The 15,421-nt window shown below is 56.5% G+C and overlaps 7 protein-coding genes across 7 annotated transcripts; 4 read left to right on the top strand and 3 right to left on the bottom strand.

Moving 5' to 3' along the window:
- Positions 1–525: 525 nt before the first annotated feature.
- BO87DRAFT_207328 (uncharacterized protein) lies at positions 526–1,017 on the bottom strand. Its single transcript, XM_025618603.1, has one exon. The coding sequence runs from the start codon at positions 957–959 to the stop codon at positions 612–614; it is 348 nt and encodes a 115-aa protein (XP_025482933.1). The 5' UTR covers positions 960–1,017; the 3' UTR covers positions 526–611.
- Positions 1,018–1,117: 100 nt separating this feature from the next.
- BO87DRAFT_373828 (cytochrome P450) lies at positions 1,118–2,974 on the top strand. The gene is made up of 3 exons (XM_025622644.1): positions 1,118–1,508; positions 1,562–2,411; positions 2,460–2,974. Exons 1-3 carry the CDS (start codon positions 1,186–1,188, stop codon positions 2,904–2,906), a joined length of 1,620 nt encoding a protein of 539 aa, XP_025482934.1. The 5' UTR covers positions 1,118–1,185; the 3' UTR covers positions 2,907–2,974.
- Positions 2,975–3,355: 381 nt separating this feature from the next.
- BO87DRAFT_456501 (uncharacterized protein) lies at positions 3,356–4,230 on the top strand. The gene is made up of 2 exons (XM_025628731.1): positions 3,356–3,896; positions 3,972–4,230. The coding sequence occupies exons 1-2, from the start codon at positions 3,382–3,384 to the stop codon at positions 4,066–4,068; spliced, it is 612 nt and encodes a 203-aa protein (XP_025482935.1). The 5' UTR covers positions 3,356–3,381; the 3' UTR covers positions 4,069–4,230.
- A 72-nt stretch (positions 4,231–4,302) lies between these two features.
- Positions 4,303–5,480, bottom strand: BO87DRAFT_413543 (MICOS complex subunit MIC26/MIC27). The gene is made up of 3 exons (XM_025626578.1): positions 5,387–5,480; positions 5,232–5,324; positions 4,303–5,165 (listed from the first exon to the last, which is right to left on the bottom strand). Exons 1-3 carry the CDS (start codon positions 5,411–5,413, stop codon positions 4,524–4,526), a joined length of 762 nt encoding a protein of 253 aa, XP_025482936.1. The 5' UTR covers positions 5,414–5,480; the 3' UTR covers positions 4,303–4,523.
- A 103-nt stretch (positions 5,481–5,583) lies between these two features.
- Positions 5,584–8,219, top strand: BO87DRAFT_373832 (mitochondrial intermediate peptidase). The gene has a single exon (XM_025622645.1). The coding sequence runs from the start codon at positions 5,734–5,736 to the stop codon at positions 8,131–8,133; it is 2,400 nt and encodes a 799-aa protein (XP_025482937.1). The 5' UTR covers positions 5,584–5,733; the 3' UTR covers positions 8,134–8,219.
- A 533-nt stretch (positions 8,220–8,752) lies between these two features.
- Positions 8,753–10,452, top strand: BO87DRAFT_373833 (uncharacterized protein). Its single transcript, XM_025622646.1, has one exon. The coding sequence runs from the start codon at positions 8,935–8,937 to the stop codon at positions 10,120–10,122; it is 1,188 nt and encodes a 395-aa protein (XP_025482938.1). The 5' UTR covers positions 8,753–8,934; the 3' UTR covers positions 10,123–10,452.
- BO87DRAFT_301243 (M protein repeat protein) lies at positions 10,385–14,582 on the bottom strand (the record flags this gene model as incomplete). The annotated part of the gene is made up of 3 exons (XM_025619155.1): positions 10,385–10,511; positions 10,568–10,638; positions 10,758–14,582. 3 exons carry the CDS (start codon positions 14,580–14,582, stop codon positions 10,385–10,387), a joined length of 4,023 nt encoding a protein of 1,340 aa, XP_025482939.1.
- Positions 14,583–15,421: the final 839 nt, after the last annotated feature.

Here is a 15,421-nt window from a genome sequence, read left to right on the forward strand (position 1 = left end):
GAGCATGGACGATAGTTGTTTAAAGTAGGTCGAGTATTTGACAATGGACTGAACACCCTATCAGAGAGGCTTTCCACCGACCGACATACATGCTGCAGAATACTTACCAGAAGCGACATTCGTACCACAGCCCAGATGCCACAGGCTAGGAGGCTCTGCGATGCGCCCAGAACGATGTCCCCGAGTGCAGCGAACTCCTGCACCGACTGAAGAATGCTCGTGAGCCGTGAGCCGAAACATTGTCCTCGAAGGCCAGCCGATCGGTTGATTTCCGCAGTCAATTGCATCACATCCCGGACACTTGGAGGGATGCCAGAGGCTTGGTATGACCGCAGCGTCGCCTTCTCCCGCGATGAGCAATCGGCTTGGAATTCGGAGATAGCCTGCCCCAGACGAACTTCGGGTTTCAGTCTCGCAGCTTTGGTGAGAGCGGTGGTCATCGTGGACCCGAGCTGCGGAACAAGTGGCAATACATCGACCACTTCAGGGGAGATGAAAGGGATGCAGAATCAGAAAAGGGAGGAAACAACAACACAGTGACAAGGCTGTGGTGTGTGTGGGGGAGATGAAGAAGGAAGGCAGTGCTTTGTGCCGCCACTAACAATGGCCAATCACAACACATCCCGGCTGTTCATCATGGGAATAGCAAGTACTACTAGGGTTAAGTAGTAGTAAATAGTCGAGAAGATGTTGGGTATCAATCGATGATAAGTAATCCGCTCGATGAATGGAGAATAGAAGAAGAGTACTAGTAGTAAGTATGTGGATCGAAAGATGGTAAAGTAACCCGATCGCGGAACCAGCCTTAAGAATGCTTGCTCTTCGATTGGCCAAACCACCGCTGCTCCAACTATCGCAACCCTGATCCTGTATAAGCCAGTAATTGGGCCCCCTGGGAAAAGAAATAGTGATCTGGACAAAGGAAATACGTACTTATCAGGTACTAAGATCTGACCCATCCCAATCCAGGAACCACACCAGGATTCCCACCAGGATTCCCACCCAGGCAAGCCTTAGTGCTGACACGCTTTCCTTTGAGTTAATTTTACCGCCTCTGATTCATGCACATATAAGTAGCTCAGCTGTCATTGTCGCTGACACTTTCCAGAACCACCGTTTTGTGTCTCACTATTACATTCTCCTTCTCCCCCCTGCAGCTCCCCAACGCCGTCAGCCCGATCGGCAATGGCGGAGATCAGCCTGCGCACCGCCCTGGCCATCTTGGCCGGAATCTATCTCCTCTACAAACTTCTCTCCTTTATCCGCTTCTACATCATCGGTCGTCGCAGCGGCTATCCCCTAGTCGTGACCCCTCTGTTCACGCGCCATACACTCTGGCAGATCGTGGGTCCGACCTTTCAGGTACAGCTGAAGCGCTATCTTCCCACATGGCTCTACGAACATCTGGATATCCACATCCACGGCTGGGAATTTCGTCACAAGAATGCTATGCATCGTCGGTATGGCAAGATTTTTGCCATTGTCTCGCCTGATGAGTGCTCTTTATGGTAGTCCATCGACCCTCGTCCATTCAATCTGGTATCGTTCTGACCCCTCAAAGGATCGCCGACCCGACCGTTGGCGCAACCGTCTTGCAGCGACGCAAGGATTTCGACCAGCCCGACGTCGTAGCCAAATTTATGGGCTTTTTCGGACCAACCTTAGTTCAATCCAATGGTGAAGACTGGACCCGCCAGAGGCGCATCATCGCTCCCCAGCTCAACGAAGCCATCATGGGTGAGGTGTGGGAAGAGGCCTGTCGCCAGGCCCGTGCTATGCTCGAGTATCTCCTGCAGCATCCTGGCGGCGAGACATTGACCGGGCTTCGCAGTATCGCCATCAACGTTCTCGGCCAGGCTGGGTACGGACAGAACCAGCCATGGTCACCTGACTTTGTCGAGACTCTGGGGCAGGACTGGCAGGACGCCAGAGTATCGTACTTCAAGACGATTGCCATGGTCACGGACCGGTTCGTGGAGGCGGTCTTAATCCCAAACTCGCTGAAGGTGATGCCATTCATGCCCGAGTCGATTCGTCGACTGGGTCGCCAGATGTTAAAGGTGCCGGAATATGTCAGAGAGATTTTGGGCGAGGAGCGAAACACTAAATCGAGTGAGGTGTCTAAGAAGCGCCACAATCTGCTAGATATGCTGGTGCGATATGCGCAACACGGAACGGAGAGCTCTGCGAAGCTGTTTCTGTCAGAGGCAGAAATCAGCGGCAATCTTTTTCTCTTTACCGCCGCTGGCTTCGACACGACAGCCAACACAATGGGATACGCTGTGATGTTCCTCGCACAGTATCCCCAGTGGCAGGACTGGGTGCGGGAGGAGTTGTCGCAGTTGGACGCCGATGTTTCGTCTTGGGGATACGATGTGTTTTCTCAATGCCCACGAGTGCTGGCTGTCATGGTACGTGGTCACTAAAAAGCAAAAAGGAATGACTGCTAACCCTGTCAGTATGAAACCCTCCGTCTCTTCACACCTGTCCTCCACTCCACACGCTGCGTGATCACAACGCAGCAGGTCGCCGATGCTGACGGCACACACGTGCTGACGCCCCCGATGGACGTGTTTGTCTCGCAGCAGAGCATCCACCGGGACCCGAATGTTTGGGGAGCGGACGTGGATGAGTTCCGGCCCACGCGGTGGATCGACGACGCCGGTCAAGTGGTGACCCCGGCGAAGGGCACGTTCATTCCGTGGTCGGGAGGGCCCAGAATATGTCCGGGCATGAAGATGTCGGAGGTGGAATTTGTGGGGACGATGGCGACCCTGTTCCGGCACGCGCGGTGCGAGCCGATGCAGAAAGAAAATCTGCAGCAGCAGATGGAGGACTCGATATCAAAGTTGACGCTGCAGGTGAGGGAGCTTCGGGAGGTGCAGTTGCGGTGGGTGCCAGCCTGATTATCTTGACAAATGAATATGTCGATATCTAGTTACCAGTAAGCCAATCCACCACAACCAATTAATCATACCCTAAACGAATAAGATCGATAAGATAGCAAATCACCCACCATTTCATCCTCTTCACGGGTTCGGCACTCTACTCCTCTATGGGTATTGGCCAATCATACGCCCGAGCATCCCGAATACTCGCAAACTCCCCCTCAAAACATACTAGTCTCTTTGACTCTCTCCTCTCTCCTCTCCCATCTTCGTCCACCATCACCACCGTAAGCTCAATTTGGTGCACCGGGTTTGACAAGACCCTGATCAACCACTGATAAATTTCCGATGTCTGTAGCTTAAACCACCTCCACCAACCATCCCCCCTTCCCAGTAGCAAAAACACCATGGGATAAATATCAGCCCATCATCCCCGCACCCAACCACCCATCCAAACCCATCAACAGCATCAACCCACACACACATAACCACAATGTCCCCTCCCCACCTCCCAACCACACTCACATCCACCATAACAACCCTCACCACCCTCCTCCTCCTCACCTCCTTCTCCCTAACAACCTACACCCTAACGACCCACCTCCACCTCGCGCACACCGTAACATCCCTCGTGCCGAAGGTCATCATCCACGACACCGCCATCATCGCCACAACATCCTACCATATCTTCACGACGATCCTGACCTGCCTGACATTTATCACGATCTACTTTCTCTTCCCTAGATTCATCTTCACAAAGTCAATCAGCAACCCCTCATGGATCCAAAAAGCACTTACATCCCTCGCAACCCTCCTTCTCACGACAAGTCTCCTCGCCTTCACGGTCATCCTGGCTACCAGAAAGATGTCCTTTGGGGACGTGGGCCCGCGTGTTACTGTCTATTTAGATGAGGGTTTGGGCGAGGAGAGTTTGGTTTATGCGGATGATGGGAGGGGGGTTGCCGGGTTGGTGGTCGGGTGGGTTGGTTGGTTTGGTGCAGCGGTTTTGTAAGTTTACGATTCTTGAGATTTCGGATGGTTGGTTGAGTAAGTTATTATTGGCTAATGTGAATGTTGGTTTAGGTGTGGTTTGATGATGGTTGGAGGAAAGAAGGATGAGCAGAAGGGAGATGGTGATGGGAAGTGGGTGGAGAAGGGGGAGGTGGAGGAGAGTAGTTAGGGCGGAGAGTGTGTAGGTGTGTTTGGTGGATGTTAGGGATTTTGATGGATGAGGTTGTGTGGGTGTGGTATGATACTTTTATGAAGTGATGGGTTATGAGTGATGATGTTTATGTCTCACTGGGAGTATGATGGTATCGAAATATATTATGTCGATCAATATAGTAGCACTACTAGTATACTAAGCTGTTTCTTGGCATATTGTTCGGTTATAGCACTACTACTAATACTAGTACTAAATCGAGCATACTATCTAACGCTGCACTCGGTAAATGTCACTCATAATACTGACTTTGATATGAAATAAGGAACAATGAATGTAGTGCAGTGTAAACAGTGCTTTACCTTACTCTGTCTCCTAAAACTGCATAGTAAACGCTCATTCGTCTACTTAAAGTACATATGCAAGAACTAGATCAAATCAACCCATTCTGAAACACGGACCCAGTGGCCAATTTAATGACCCTTGCTCACCACCTCCTCCAACTTCTTCCGCACATCTCCGATCTTCTCCTCCATCATGGCCCGCGCCATACCGCTGTGCGCAATCCCCGTGTACCACAGGTGCTCGGCCTTCTCGCGCACCTGCAGATGCGTGTCCGCCACAGCCGGCACCTGCTTCTCGTACTCCCAGACCAGATCCGACACGTTGCGCATGGTCACGGGCAGCAGGGTCCAGGCAGCCACGGTACCGAAGGCCAGCGGGGACGCCGTGCGCAGGAGGATACCGCGGTTCCGCGACACGATGGAACCGGCCATGGCAGCCACAACGACGTAGACTCCGCCGGGGAGCAGGCGTTCGCCGGACTCGGGCGACGGGGCCAGGGAGGCGACGGTGTTGGTGAAGGCGTTCTCGATGTGCAGGGCACGCGACAGGAAGTTGTTGAACTTGGTCTCGACGGCCAGGGAGTTCTCGTACAGGAAGAGACGGGCCTGACGGACCTGGGCGGTCAGGATGTCGGTGGGAGTAGGGGAAGAGGGAGAGGAGAAGGGAGTGGACACCGGAGCTGCCGGGGTGGTGGTGGTCGGGGCCGGAGAGACGACGGGCTTGGAGACGGCCGGGATCTCGGTCGGGAAGTCATCGTAGATGGGTTTTTTCTGGACGCGATATCAAGTCAGAAGCGGATTCGAGCGAAAGCAAGCAGGGATATTCCGAGGACGTACAGCATCGCGAGGCTCCTCTGCAAAAGCCGTCTGCCGGGGGTAGAGGGCGATACCGCCAGCCAGAAGAGTGGCCGCGATGGGGGCCACAGCCCGCTGGAAAAAGTTAGCGGGAACTTCAAGTTGCAGACGGAAGAAACAGGAGCTGAGGGATTTACCTGCTTCAGCATTGGCCGGAAAGACATGATGGGGGAGGCCAATGGAGGGAAGAAGTGAGGGAGGGAGGTGGAAGAGAGAGAGGCTAAGTTGGAGGTTCAAGATGGAATGACGGCCTGAGGTCGGCCGCCAAGCCTTTTTTTTCGTGAGTTTGGCGGCTTTGCGGCTCGAGCCTCCGTCATCGTCCGCTTCTCTTTCTCTCCTCCCTCTTTCTCTTAACTTTCCCCTCACTCTCCTTTTAATCTTCCACCACCGTCTCGTGTGGTTTAATTTCTACCATTATTTATCCTACTCATGGTATAATCTCCATGTCGACTTCCTTTCCCGTTGTCTCCCCCTGAACGCCATCATGGGAGCTCCTCTGCTGCTCCCACTCCGGCGTCGGCCGTGGACTTGCAGGACCTGTCTGCTGCAGGCCCGTCGCTCGCTCGAGACGGCCGCCTCGCCGGCGACTCATCGAACAGCCTTCGATTACCTTCCGAGTAAGAACGATGCCCAAAAGAAGTCCGATGACGACACTCTGCGCCGCGTCTTCGACTCGCAGCCGTTCTGGCGCGAATTCAGCCAGCGCAGTGCTGCCCACCTCAAACCTACCGGTCTGGTCCAAAATCAGTACCTGACCAGTCCCGATGGTTTCCGCGTCTTTGCGACCACCACCCTGCAGAAGTGCCAGGCCATCGTGGCCAAGGTGCTGGCCGGTACAACGTTGGAGGATTACCGGAGTATGGCCCGCGATCTCGACCGCCTCAGCGACTTGCTGTGTCGAGTCATCGACCTATCGGACTTTATCCGAGTCATCCATCCCGATCCGCGCGTGCAGGAGGCCGCGACGCAGGCGTACGCCCTCATGTTCGAGTACATGAACGTCTTGAATACGACTACCGGTCTCAACGACCAGCTGAAGAAGGCCGCCGCCAATCCCGAGGTTACGGCCCGTTGGTCCGACGAGGAGAAGATCGTCGCCCAGATCCTCATCAAGGACTTTTCCAACTCGGCCATTCACATGCCCCCGCATGCGCGACAGCGTTTCGTCAACCTGTCCAATGATATCAGCCAACTGGGAAATACTTTTGTCAACGCCGCCGAGCCGGCCAAGTCGCACGTGACCGTGAGCGCCAACAGCCTGCGCGGCCTCGACCCCATCCTCGTGCAGCAGATCAAGCGGTGGAACCGGACGGCCTCCGTGCCCAGCATGGGCCTGATTCCGCGCCTGGCGCTGCGGTCCGTCCACGACGAGGGCGTGCGGCGGGAGGTCTACTTGGCTACACGCACGTCGAGCGCCCGCCAGATCCAGCGGCTCGAGCAGCTGCTGGCTAAGCGCGCCGAGCTGGCTCAGCTCTCGGGCTACGACAGCTTCGCCCACATGACGCTGAGCGACAAGATGGCCAAGTCCCCTGAGGCTGTGTCTAACTTTTTGACCTCGCTGGTGGGCAGTAACCGACCCTACGTGCAGGAGGAGCTGGCGCAGCTGCAGAGCATGAAGGGATCCGCTGGTCGGTTGCAACCATGGGATCACGCCTACTATGTCCATCAACGGGTACTGCAGTACTCGCAGTCGCGCCGGTCGCGGGAGCTCAGTGCGGTGCCCGAGTTCTTCTCCCTGGGCACGGTCATGCAGGGACTCTCTCGGTTGTTCGATCGACTCTACGGCGTTCGGCTGGTGCCCCAGGAAACGGCTGCCGGGGAGACCTGGAACTCGGATGTGCGCCGATTGGACGTGGTCGATGAGGCGGACCGCCACATTGCTGTCATCTACTGTGACCTGTTCTCCCGCCCCAACAAGCACCCCAACCCGGCCCACTACACGCTGCGGTGTGCACGTGAGATCTCCGCGGAGGAGGTGGCCGAGTGCGCCACGACGATGGATGCTTCCGCCCACCCCAACGATGGCATGGCCACGGCCGTTGACCGCGACGCCAAGACGCTCCGCCAGCTGCCAACGATCGCGCTGGTGTGTGACTTCCCCGAGCCGCCTGCGACAGGAACGGGTCGCCCGTCCCTGCTCAGCGAGCACAGCGTGCGTACCCTGTTCCACGAAATGGGACACGCGCTGCACTCGATTCTGGGGCAGACACGGCTGCAGTCTATCTCGGGAACGAGATGCGCGACCGACTTTGCCGAGCTGCCGTCGGTGCTGATGGAACGGTTCGCAACCGCTCCCGAAGTGCTGGCATTGTACGCCCGTCACTGGGAGACAGATGCTCCTCTGTCGGAGAGCATGATGCAGCACATGGAGAAGGATCGCACGGCGCACGGGTCTATCTACGGCGCGATGGAGAACGAGTCGCAGATCCTGATGGCGCTGGTCGACCAGGCATACCACTCCCTCCCTGCCGGCCAGGCCGCCTCCATCGATAGCACGGCAGTCTTCCACCAGGTCTCTGCGGAGCACTGCACCCTCCCCGATCCGGCCGATACCAAGCCCCCGACCTCGTGGCAGGGCTTCTTCGGCCACCTGCACGGCTACGGCGCCACCTACTATAGCTACATCTTCGACCGGGCGATCGCCAACAAGCTGTGGGAGGACGTGTTCCAGCAGGGCAAGGCGGCGGTGGATCGCCGGGCCGGTGAGCGGTACAAGAATGAAGTGCTGCGCTGGGGCGGTGGCCGCAACGGCTGGAATTGCGTGGCGGGCGTGCTGGGCAGCGCCCATCCCGCCAACGCGGATGGCCGACTCGTCGAAGGCGGCGACGAAGCCATGCGTGAAGTGGGTCGCTGGGGATTGGGACGCGATGGTGTCTCTGAGTAATTTCATTGGTCATGTGTATGTATATTATTCAGATACAAGTGACATAGGCAATAGATATCCCTGTAATGATATTTCAGCAATTCGCAACCTACTTTATCTGCACCGCACGATACACTCAATACAATGGTATGCCACGCGAGCCTAATCTACAATATGCCGGTAAGTATGCCGCAGTGGCACAAACGCAGCGCCAGTACCACCTTGACCGCACCGTTAATGCTTTCTGCATGTGAGATGCATACTCTGCCTACCTGCACCTGCACCCCCAGTTAATGAAAGAGGGGAGGCGGGATGAAACCTACCAAGACAAACTGCAGCATGCCAGCCCCTGCGATTGGCGGGATAGAAAGCAAGGTGGTGCTGCTGACTTCTTATTAAGGTATACGATAACCCGGTTTTGCCCTTGATTTAGGCATCTGTTCTTTATCCCTGTCGGGAGATCAACCAGTCTAGACTCTTATTGACTCCCTCCTAACCCTAGCCACTGAGAATACTTTAGTGCTGCTATGCTAATATTGGCGACTATCACGAGGTCAATGAAATAATAAGTAGACCCTTGATGCTTGGCTTGGCTAGGAATACATGATTGCTTTGTTTGCTTGGTGGCTGACCTGAATGACTGGCTTCTGACTCCTTGGATGAAATCTCAACTACTACCACCATATTATCTTTCTTTATCCCTTGAAAATTTCTTTCTTCTTTCCTTCCTTCTTTCTCTACTTCGTACTCTCACCATAACACATAGCCATTCTCTCAACCCAACTAATCAATACTATTGATACATTCATACTATCAATCACAATGGCAACCGTCACCTTCAAAGACGACCTCCCCAACACCACCACCACCACCACCACCACAACCCCAAAGAATAAAACAACCACCCTCCGCCGCTGGCTCACCTTCTCAACCTCAACCTCATCATCCCATCATCGCTCCTCCTCCCCACGCCCAAAACCAACCCGCAGACCTACCCCAAAACCCACCATCAACACCACCAACACCAACACCACAGGCAACAGCAACAGCACAACAACCCGTCTCTACAGAAGAGTAACCCTCCCCCGCCGCTCCTCCAAATCCAAAACCAAGACGAGAACAATCCACCCAGACGATACACATACCCCTACACCTACGTCGCTACTTACATCCATAAACACCACTACCAACACAGGCACACCCACAGCCCATCCATTGGTTTCTACTAACCCAATCACACCCCCACCCACCAGCCCTACCTCCCCCTCAAGCACCACCAACAACAACAAAATCCGCTCACGCTCCCCCCTCTCCCCCCTCTCCCCTCTAAGCCTTAACTTCAGCACACTATTCAACCTATCCCCACGATCCAAAACCATCGAGGAATCGTCATCATCGACATATTCATCCTCGGTATCGGAGATACATATCCCCCCGCCGACTGTTTCGCATGAGCAGCTGACGAGTTCGTATGCGGAGTATTGTGAGGCGTTTACGGAGGGGCGGACGGAGGAGAGTTTCCTGTATCAGGAGGGGGAAAAGGAGGAGGAAGATGGAGATAAGGGTGTTCGGCCGGTGAAGGAGATTGTGATTAAGGGGGAGAAGGGGTGTTTGGAGGAGAGGTGTTTGCGGGAAAAGGGAGGAAGAGGGGGACAATGTGTGGACGATACAAAGGAGGAAGAAAGAAAGGGAAATGGTGATGGTGATGGTGACAGCGCTATTCCGTGCAGTGATGATCAGAGGGAGATTCTACATTGGTTACGGGAGTCGGATGAGGAGCAGGATAGTGGCAGCAATGCTGAAGATGTACCGCTGCGGGTGTCTCCCCCCGCGAGGATCCTCACGCCGGCTCGATATGAACAGTCGCGTCGGGCGGCGAGACAACCTCAGCATGGGAAGCAGCAGGAGCACCACGAGGATCAGCGACATGCGTGGTGGACTGCACTCCGGGTGGGGTGGACGCGCATGCGCCGCCGAACCAGCAAGGCTGCCAACCCCGACTACAATTAGACTAATTCCACGCTGCACTGCATAAGACAAGAATCAATCAATAAATTCGTGCAACGTCGCTAGCCCAATGGGATCCCCAGAAATGGCCGCAAGGGATGTCGATGCACCCGTCGGTTGCAATCACAAGAAACGCGCACACAGGGGTATCCCGAGCATCTTATTACATACAGCCTATGCCGATACAACAAAGGAAAAATGCCGCGACAAAGGAAATCTTCGTCCCCTCTATTCATAGCCTCCCCACTGGTCATACAACATTCCTTCACGAGGATCCCTCGTCCGCACCCTGCTCCGACGCACTGCTCGCCTTCTCCGGCTGCGGCGTCGTAGACTGGCTGTGTGGGTTAGGCGTGGCCCGGCGCGACATTTCCGCCAGTTCGCCTAGGATTCTAAGACATAGTCAGTAATCGAAGCCCTCCACACATGCCAGAAGGAGGGGTCTTACCGTCGGTGTTCGTCATACCAGTCATCGTTGGACGTCCGGATGTGCTTAAGCTGTTCCTGAATGCTTGCCATCTACCAAAACCATGCCAGTCAGTAACCATGCCGGGTCAGGGAACGGGCCGTTGTCAGGTAAAGGGATGAAAGTGGGGAAGTCCTGTGGTAGAGGACGAAGTTAAACGGGGCAGTCCCACCGTTCCCTGGATGGATGAGCCAAGATCCTCACCTTCCGCGGCCTCCTCCTTCTCGCCCGCCCAGCGGCTACCCTCCAGCCCGACCGATCCGCCCTGCGTATCCTTCTCGGCCTTCAATGCCGCCACTTCGGCCTCCAATTCGCGCACCCGCTTGCGGTTGGCCGCTATCGACGAGTCCACCTCGCCCAGCTGGTTGAGGAGGGACATGTTCTTGTCAATCTGGCTGTTCAGATCGCGCTCGCCTTGCTCCAACTTCTCCTCCATGGCCCGGTTCTCCGTCTTGCACGCCTGGAGTTCACTCGACAGGGTCTCGTGCTGGCTCTTCAGGTTGGACAATTCGTCCTTGGACGCGGCAAGTTGTTGCAGGACGGCTTCCAGCTCCGACTTGGCGCTCTCCGAAGCAGCAAGGGACTGCTCGAGCTCCGCCACCCGGCTGCTCACGGCCTGGTGTTGCTGCTCCAACTCGTTCTTCTCCGTAAGGATGGAAGAGAGATCGGCGTTGTGCTTGCCCGCGAGCTCCTTGGATTCCGCAGCAGACTGCTCGGCTTCGTTCAGCTTCTTCTCCAAATCAGCAATGGTCAGCTTCAGACTCTCAAGGACCGAAACATCCTGAGCGGCGGCGTGAGCTTCGGCCAGCTGGGCGTGGACCTCCGCAAGGGCGGCGTCGTGAGTCTTCTGAAGCTCCTCGATCTTGGCCTGGTTGGTGGCCTCCAGATCAGCCCTAAGGCCGGAAAGCTTCTCATCCTGAATGGTTAGGAGCTGTTCGATCGCCTTGCTGTGCTCAGCATCAGTTTCAGCGGACCGAGACGTCTGGAGGGATTGCAGTTCAGCCTGGAACTGGGCCTTGGCCTCTTCATGCTGCTGCTGAAGCTCGGCAACCTCCTTAGCACGGGTCTCGGTATGCTCAGCGATCTCCTGGGCATGGCGCTGAAGAGCGGACCGGAGCTCGGCCTCAAGAGACTCGATATGCTCAGCGTGCTTGGACTCCATGTCACGAAGGGTGGACATGGACGCCTCATACTTGGACTGCAGCTCGCTAAGCGCCTGCTCGTGGGAACCGCTAGCATTGGTCTTGACATTCTCGAGCGCGACAGCGTGCTCGGCCTTCAGGGACTCGAGCGCCTGTGCGTGCTGCTCGGCAACAACAGCGGCTTCCTTGACCTTCTCCTCCAGCTCCCGGCCGGCAACGGCGGCCTTCTCTTCCAAAGACTTGAGCTGACTTTCCTGCTCAGCATCCTTGGCCTTGGTCTTGTCCTCGAAGGCATCCAGGCTCTGCTGCAGCGCCTCCGCCTGCCCTTGCTTGCTCTGGATCTCGTCCTGTAGAGACTTGATCTCGCCCTGTCCGGTGGAGAGCTGGGACTCCAGAGCACCGACCTTCTCCTTGAGGGACTCGATCTCTTGGATGGCGACATCCTGAGCAGAGCTGTTGCCCTTCTCGAGAGCTTGACGGGCCTCCGCAAGGTTTTGCTCGGTAGCCTCCAGTCTCTGGTTCAGAGCATGCATCTCGGCTTGGTGGGCGGCATCAAGCTCGGCAATCAGCTCCTCCTTGTCCTCGGCAGCAGCAGACTCGGCCTCCTCGAGCTTCGCACGGAGTTCCTCGAGTTGCTGGGCGTGAGAGGTTCCAGCGGACTCAGCGGCCTCCTTCGCAGCGGCAAGTTCCTGCGCGTGAGCTGCAGCGGCAGCTGCCAACGCCTCCTCATGGGCAGCCTTCAACTGGGCAATGGCGGCCTCGTGAGATGCTTCCAGCTCCTTGACCTTGTCGCCAAGCCCGTTCTCAGCAGCAGCAGAAAGTGCATGTTCGTGACTAGCCTTGAGATCCGCGATCGTGGCCTCGTGAGCGGCTTCGAGCTCCTTCTGCTTCTCACTAACCTTGCTCTCGATCGCCGCAGTCAGGGCCTGTTCATGTTCGGCCTTGAGTTGAGCAATGGCGGCCTCGTGGGTGCCTTCCAACTCCTTGACCTTGTCGCCCAGTCCACGTTCAGCGGCCGCAGAGAGGGCTTGCTCATGGGTGGCTTTCAGTTCCGCAATGGCAGCCTCATGGGCAGCTTCAAGCTCCTTGACTTTGTCGCCAACCTTGCCCTCAACAGCGGCGGCCAGGGCCTCCTCATGTTCGGCCTTGAGCTGAGCAACGGCGGCCTCATGAGCGGTCTCCAGCTCCTTGGTCTTCTCTGCGATCTGGGCTTCCGCATCCTGGCGGCCCTGCTCCAGTTCCACGTGCGCCTTCTCCAACGCGTCCTTGAGGTCGGCAATTTCCTGGTCTTTCTCGGCCAAGCGGGCGGCCGTCTCTTCGTTGCCTTCGCTGGTCGCAGAACCCGCAGCGGCAAGCTGGCTTTCGAGCGATGTCACCTTGTCCTCCAGGGCTAGAATGGCATGCTTGGCAGCCTCCTCGGCGGCCCGAATCTCCTGCTGCTTGGCTTGGTCCAGCCGGTCCATTTCCATGTGCAAGTTTTCGACCACCTGGTCACGTCCATTGAGCTCACGCTGGAGATCTTCCAGTTTCGCAAGGGTCTTGTCCAGGTTGGCACTCGCCTCGGTCAGCTGGCCTTTCTGCAGGTCAAGCTCGGCCTTCAAAGAGTCGACTTGCTCGGCATATCCGGCAGCTGCTGCCTTCTGCTCGGCAAGATCCTTCTCCAGCGCTTCCAGTTGCGCTTGGTGCGACTGCTTCAGTTCCTCCAGGGCCGCAGCAGTCTGGTCATCACCCTGAGCCGCAGCGGACTTGGCGGCGTCATCCAACTCCTGGACCGACTTCTCCTCCAGCTCCTTGTGCTTCGCCTCGACATCTTCCAACTGGGCACGCAACGCCTGCAGCTGCTCCTGATGGACAGCGGTCAGCTGTTCGATTTCGGCGGTATGCTGCTCACGGAGCGCCTTGGTGGCCTCATCGGCATTCTCGGAGGAATCGTTCGGGGCGAGAGACAGCTCGGTCAGTTTGAGGTTGACAGCGTCCAAATCCGCCTTCAGGCTAGTCACCGTGGCTTCGCTCTCGGCCAGCTTGGTCTGAAGTGACTGCAACTTCTCCGAGTCTTCCTCGGCACCCTTGGGGGCGGTGCTCAACCTCTTGGAGGCGGTCGTCGCTGGCCTCGTCACCGTAGACGTGGGTCGGGTGGTGGTACGAGTAGTGGCGGATGAGGAAGTAGTCGGACGAGAAGTCGAGGTGGTGGTAGCCGGCTTGGTCAGGGGCCGCACCGTGGAGGCCGTGCTAGGGCGAGTGGTAGATGTTCTCTTCTCCGCCGTAGTCGAGCCCGCAATGCTGGAACGTCGGTCCAGAGTGGAAGTAGTGGACTTGACGGGTGCTCTCGTGGCCGAGGTACCAACCAGCGACATGCGCTTGGCGGCGGTGCTGGAGATGCCACGCTTCTCATCTCCGGAGCTGGCCACCGACCGGTGGGACTTTTCGTCTGCGGAACTGCTGACGGAGGCGCGCGACCGATGGCCGGCTGTGGTGGTGGTGGTAGAGCTCAGGGGCTTGCGGACCGTGGTGGTAGTCGCGGGCCGGGTCGGAGGCCTGTTCAGGGTGCTGCCGTTGGTCGCGGCGGAGCGTGTGGTCGAAGTTGTAGTTCTGGAAGGCCCGGACATGGAAGTGGGACGCTTGGTGGTGGTGGTGGTCGATCCGGACAAGGGACGCCTAGTGCTGGTCGTGGAGGAGGGACTTTTCTTGACCGGAGAGGTCTTGACGTTCTCCTTGTCCTTGGAGACATCCGGGCTCGTGACGGGCTCCTCGCTGCCCGAGAGGATGGTTGAATCGACCGGAGTCGCAGGGGGCGCGATCTCCGGCTCCACCTCCGCAGGAGCAACTGGGGTGACAGGTTCCTCTATGGACGCCATGCTGTGGAGAAGGAGTTCGTCTGAGATTGGTGTGTAGGAAGGAGGAAGGTTCGCAGCGTTAGGCGTGGTTTGAACTTAATGAGGCAGTCTAACGAATTGGGAGCGTCCACGTTAGCTGATCCGACTAGCAGAAGCAAAGACGTATGCAAGATCCCCAAGATGGAGGGGGCGGGGAAGCGTTGGTGCGAGAGCAATAGATATTGGAATGATGCAACCAAAAGAAAAAGAGCAACAGGTAAAGGGGGGCAAGACTATGTAAAGAGGGTCTCCTGGGGAGGAGAAAAAAAGCACTTTTCAGAGAGTTGGCCTCGTGGAGGGAAGCTGCGACGGAATAGCCGAGGCGGGTCTCCTTTTTTTTCTGGCAACTCCGCAGACCACAGCGCAACGGAGAGGATCACGCAACACAGGACTGTTGGGGAGTCTCAATGGCAGAGGAAAGTGCAGAGGATAATTGCAGGCAGCTTGGGGGGTGGACGACAAAGGTAGAGGGTTTGAGGGGGAGCAAAGAGGCACGGTGGCATGGTTCTTGCAGGGCCCCGGAAGGCGTGCAGATCAAAACAGTTGGGGTCCGTAGTAGTAGTAGTAGTAGTAGTAGCAGTAGTAGTAGTTAACTCACCAGGAACTGCCGGGAGGGAACCAGAAAACCAGAAAAGGGGGTTAGCGGGGAGAGGAGGGGGGATTAAAGAATTATAAAATGTTAAGTAAACAAGAAAAAGAAGCAGGAGGGGGAAACAAATACAGAGAGGTAAGAGAGTAGGAAAGACACAAGAAGATGGGGAGGAGAGAGAGAAAAAGAAGAGGAGAGAGGAAGAGGAGAAAGGGGAGTAAGTTTAGTGTCT

The sequence above is a fragment of the Aspergillus neoniger genome (assembly GCF_003184625.1).
Source record: "Aspergillus neoniger CBS 115656 unplaced genomic scaffold BO87scaffold_6, whole genome shotgun sequence".
NCBI classification, from domain to species: domain Eukaryota; kingdom Fungi; phylum Ascomycota; class Eurotiomycetes; order Eurotiales; family Aspergillaceae; genus Aspergillus; species Aspergillus neoniger.

Bases quoted from the DNA above. Each gene is read 5' to 3' on its own strand.
- BO87DRAFT_456501 (XM_025628731.1), top strand. From the start codon at position 3,382: ATGTCCCCTCCCCACCTCCCAACCACACTCACATCCACCATAACAACC. The intron at 3,897-3,971 runs GTAAGTTTACGA...ATGTTGGTTTAG, and splicing joins TGGTTTGGTGCAGCGGTTTT to GTGTGGTTTGATGATGGTTG.
- BO87DRAFT_413543 (XM_025626578.1), bottom strand. From the start codon at position 5,413: ATGTCTTTCCGGCCAATGCTGAAGCAG. The intron at 5,325-5,386 runs GTAAATCCCTCA...AACTTTTTCCAG, and splicing joins TCCGGCCAATGCTGAAGCAG to CGGGCTGTGGCCCCCATCGC. The intron at 5,166-5,231 runs GTACGTCCTCGG...TATCGCGTCCAG, and splicing joins CAGAGGAGCCTCGCGATGCT to AAAAAACCCATCTACGATGA.
- BO87DRAFT_373828 (XM_025622644.1), top strand. From the start codon at position 1,186: ATGGCGGAGATCAGCCTGCGCACCGCCCTGGCCATCTTGGCCGGAATC. The intron at 1,509-1,561 runs GTAGTCCATCGA...GACCCCTCAAAG, and splicing joins CCTGATGAGTGCTCTTTATG to GATCGCCGACCCGACCGTTG. The intron at 2,412-2,459 runs GTACGTGGTCAC...TAACCCTGTCAG, and splicing joins CACGAGTGCTGGCTGTCATG to TATGAAACCCTCCGTCTCTT.
- BO87DRAFT_207328 (XM_025618603.1), bottom strand. From the start codon at position 959: ATGGGTCAGATCTTAGTACCTGATAAGTACGTATTTCCTTTGTCCAGA.
- BO87DRAFT_373832 (XM_025622645.1), top strand. From the start codon at position 5,734: ATGGGAGCTCCTCTGCTGCTCCCACTCCGGCGTCGGCCGTGGACTTGC.
- BO87DRAFT_373833 (XM_025622646.1), top strand. From the start codon at position 8,935: ATGGCAACCGTCACCTTCAAAGACGACCTCCCCAACACCACCACCACC.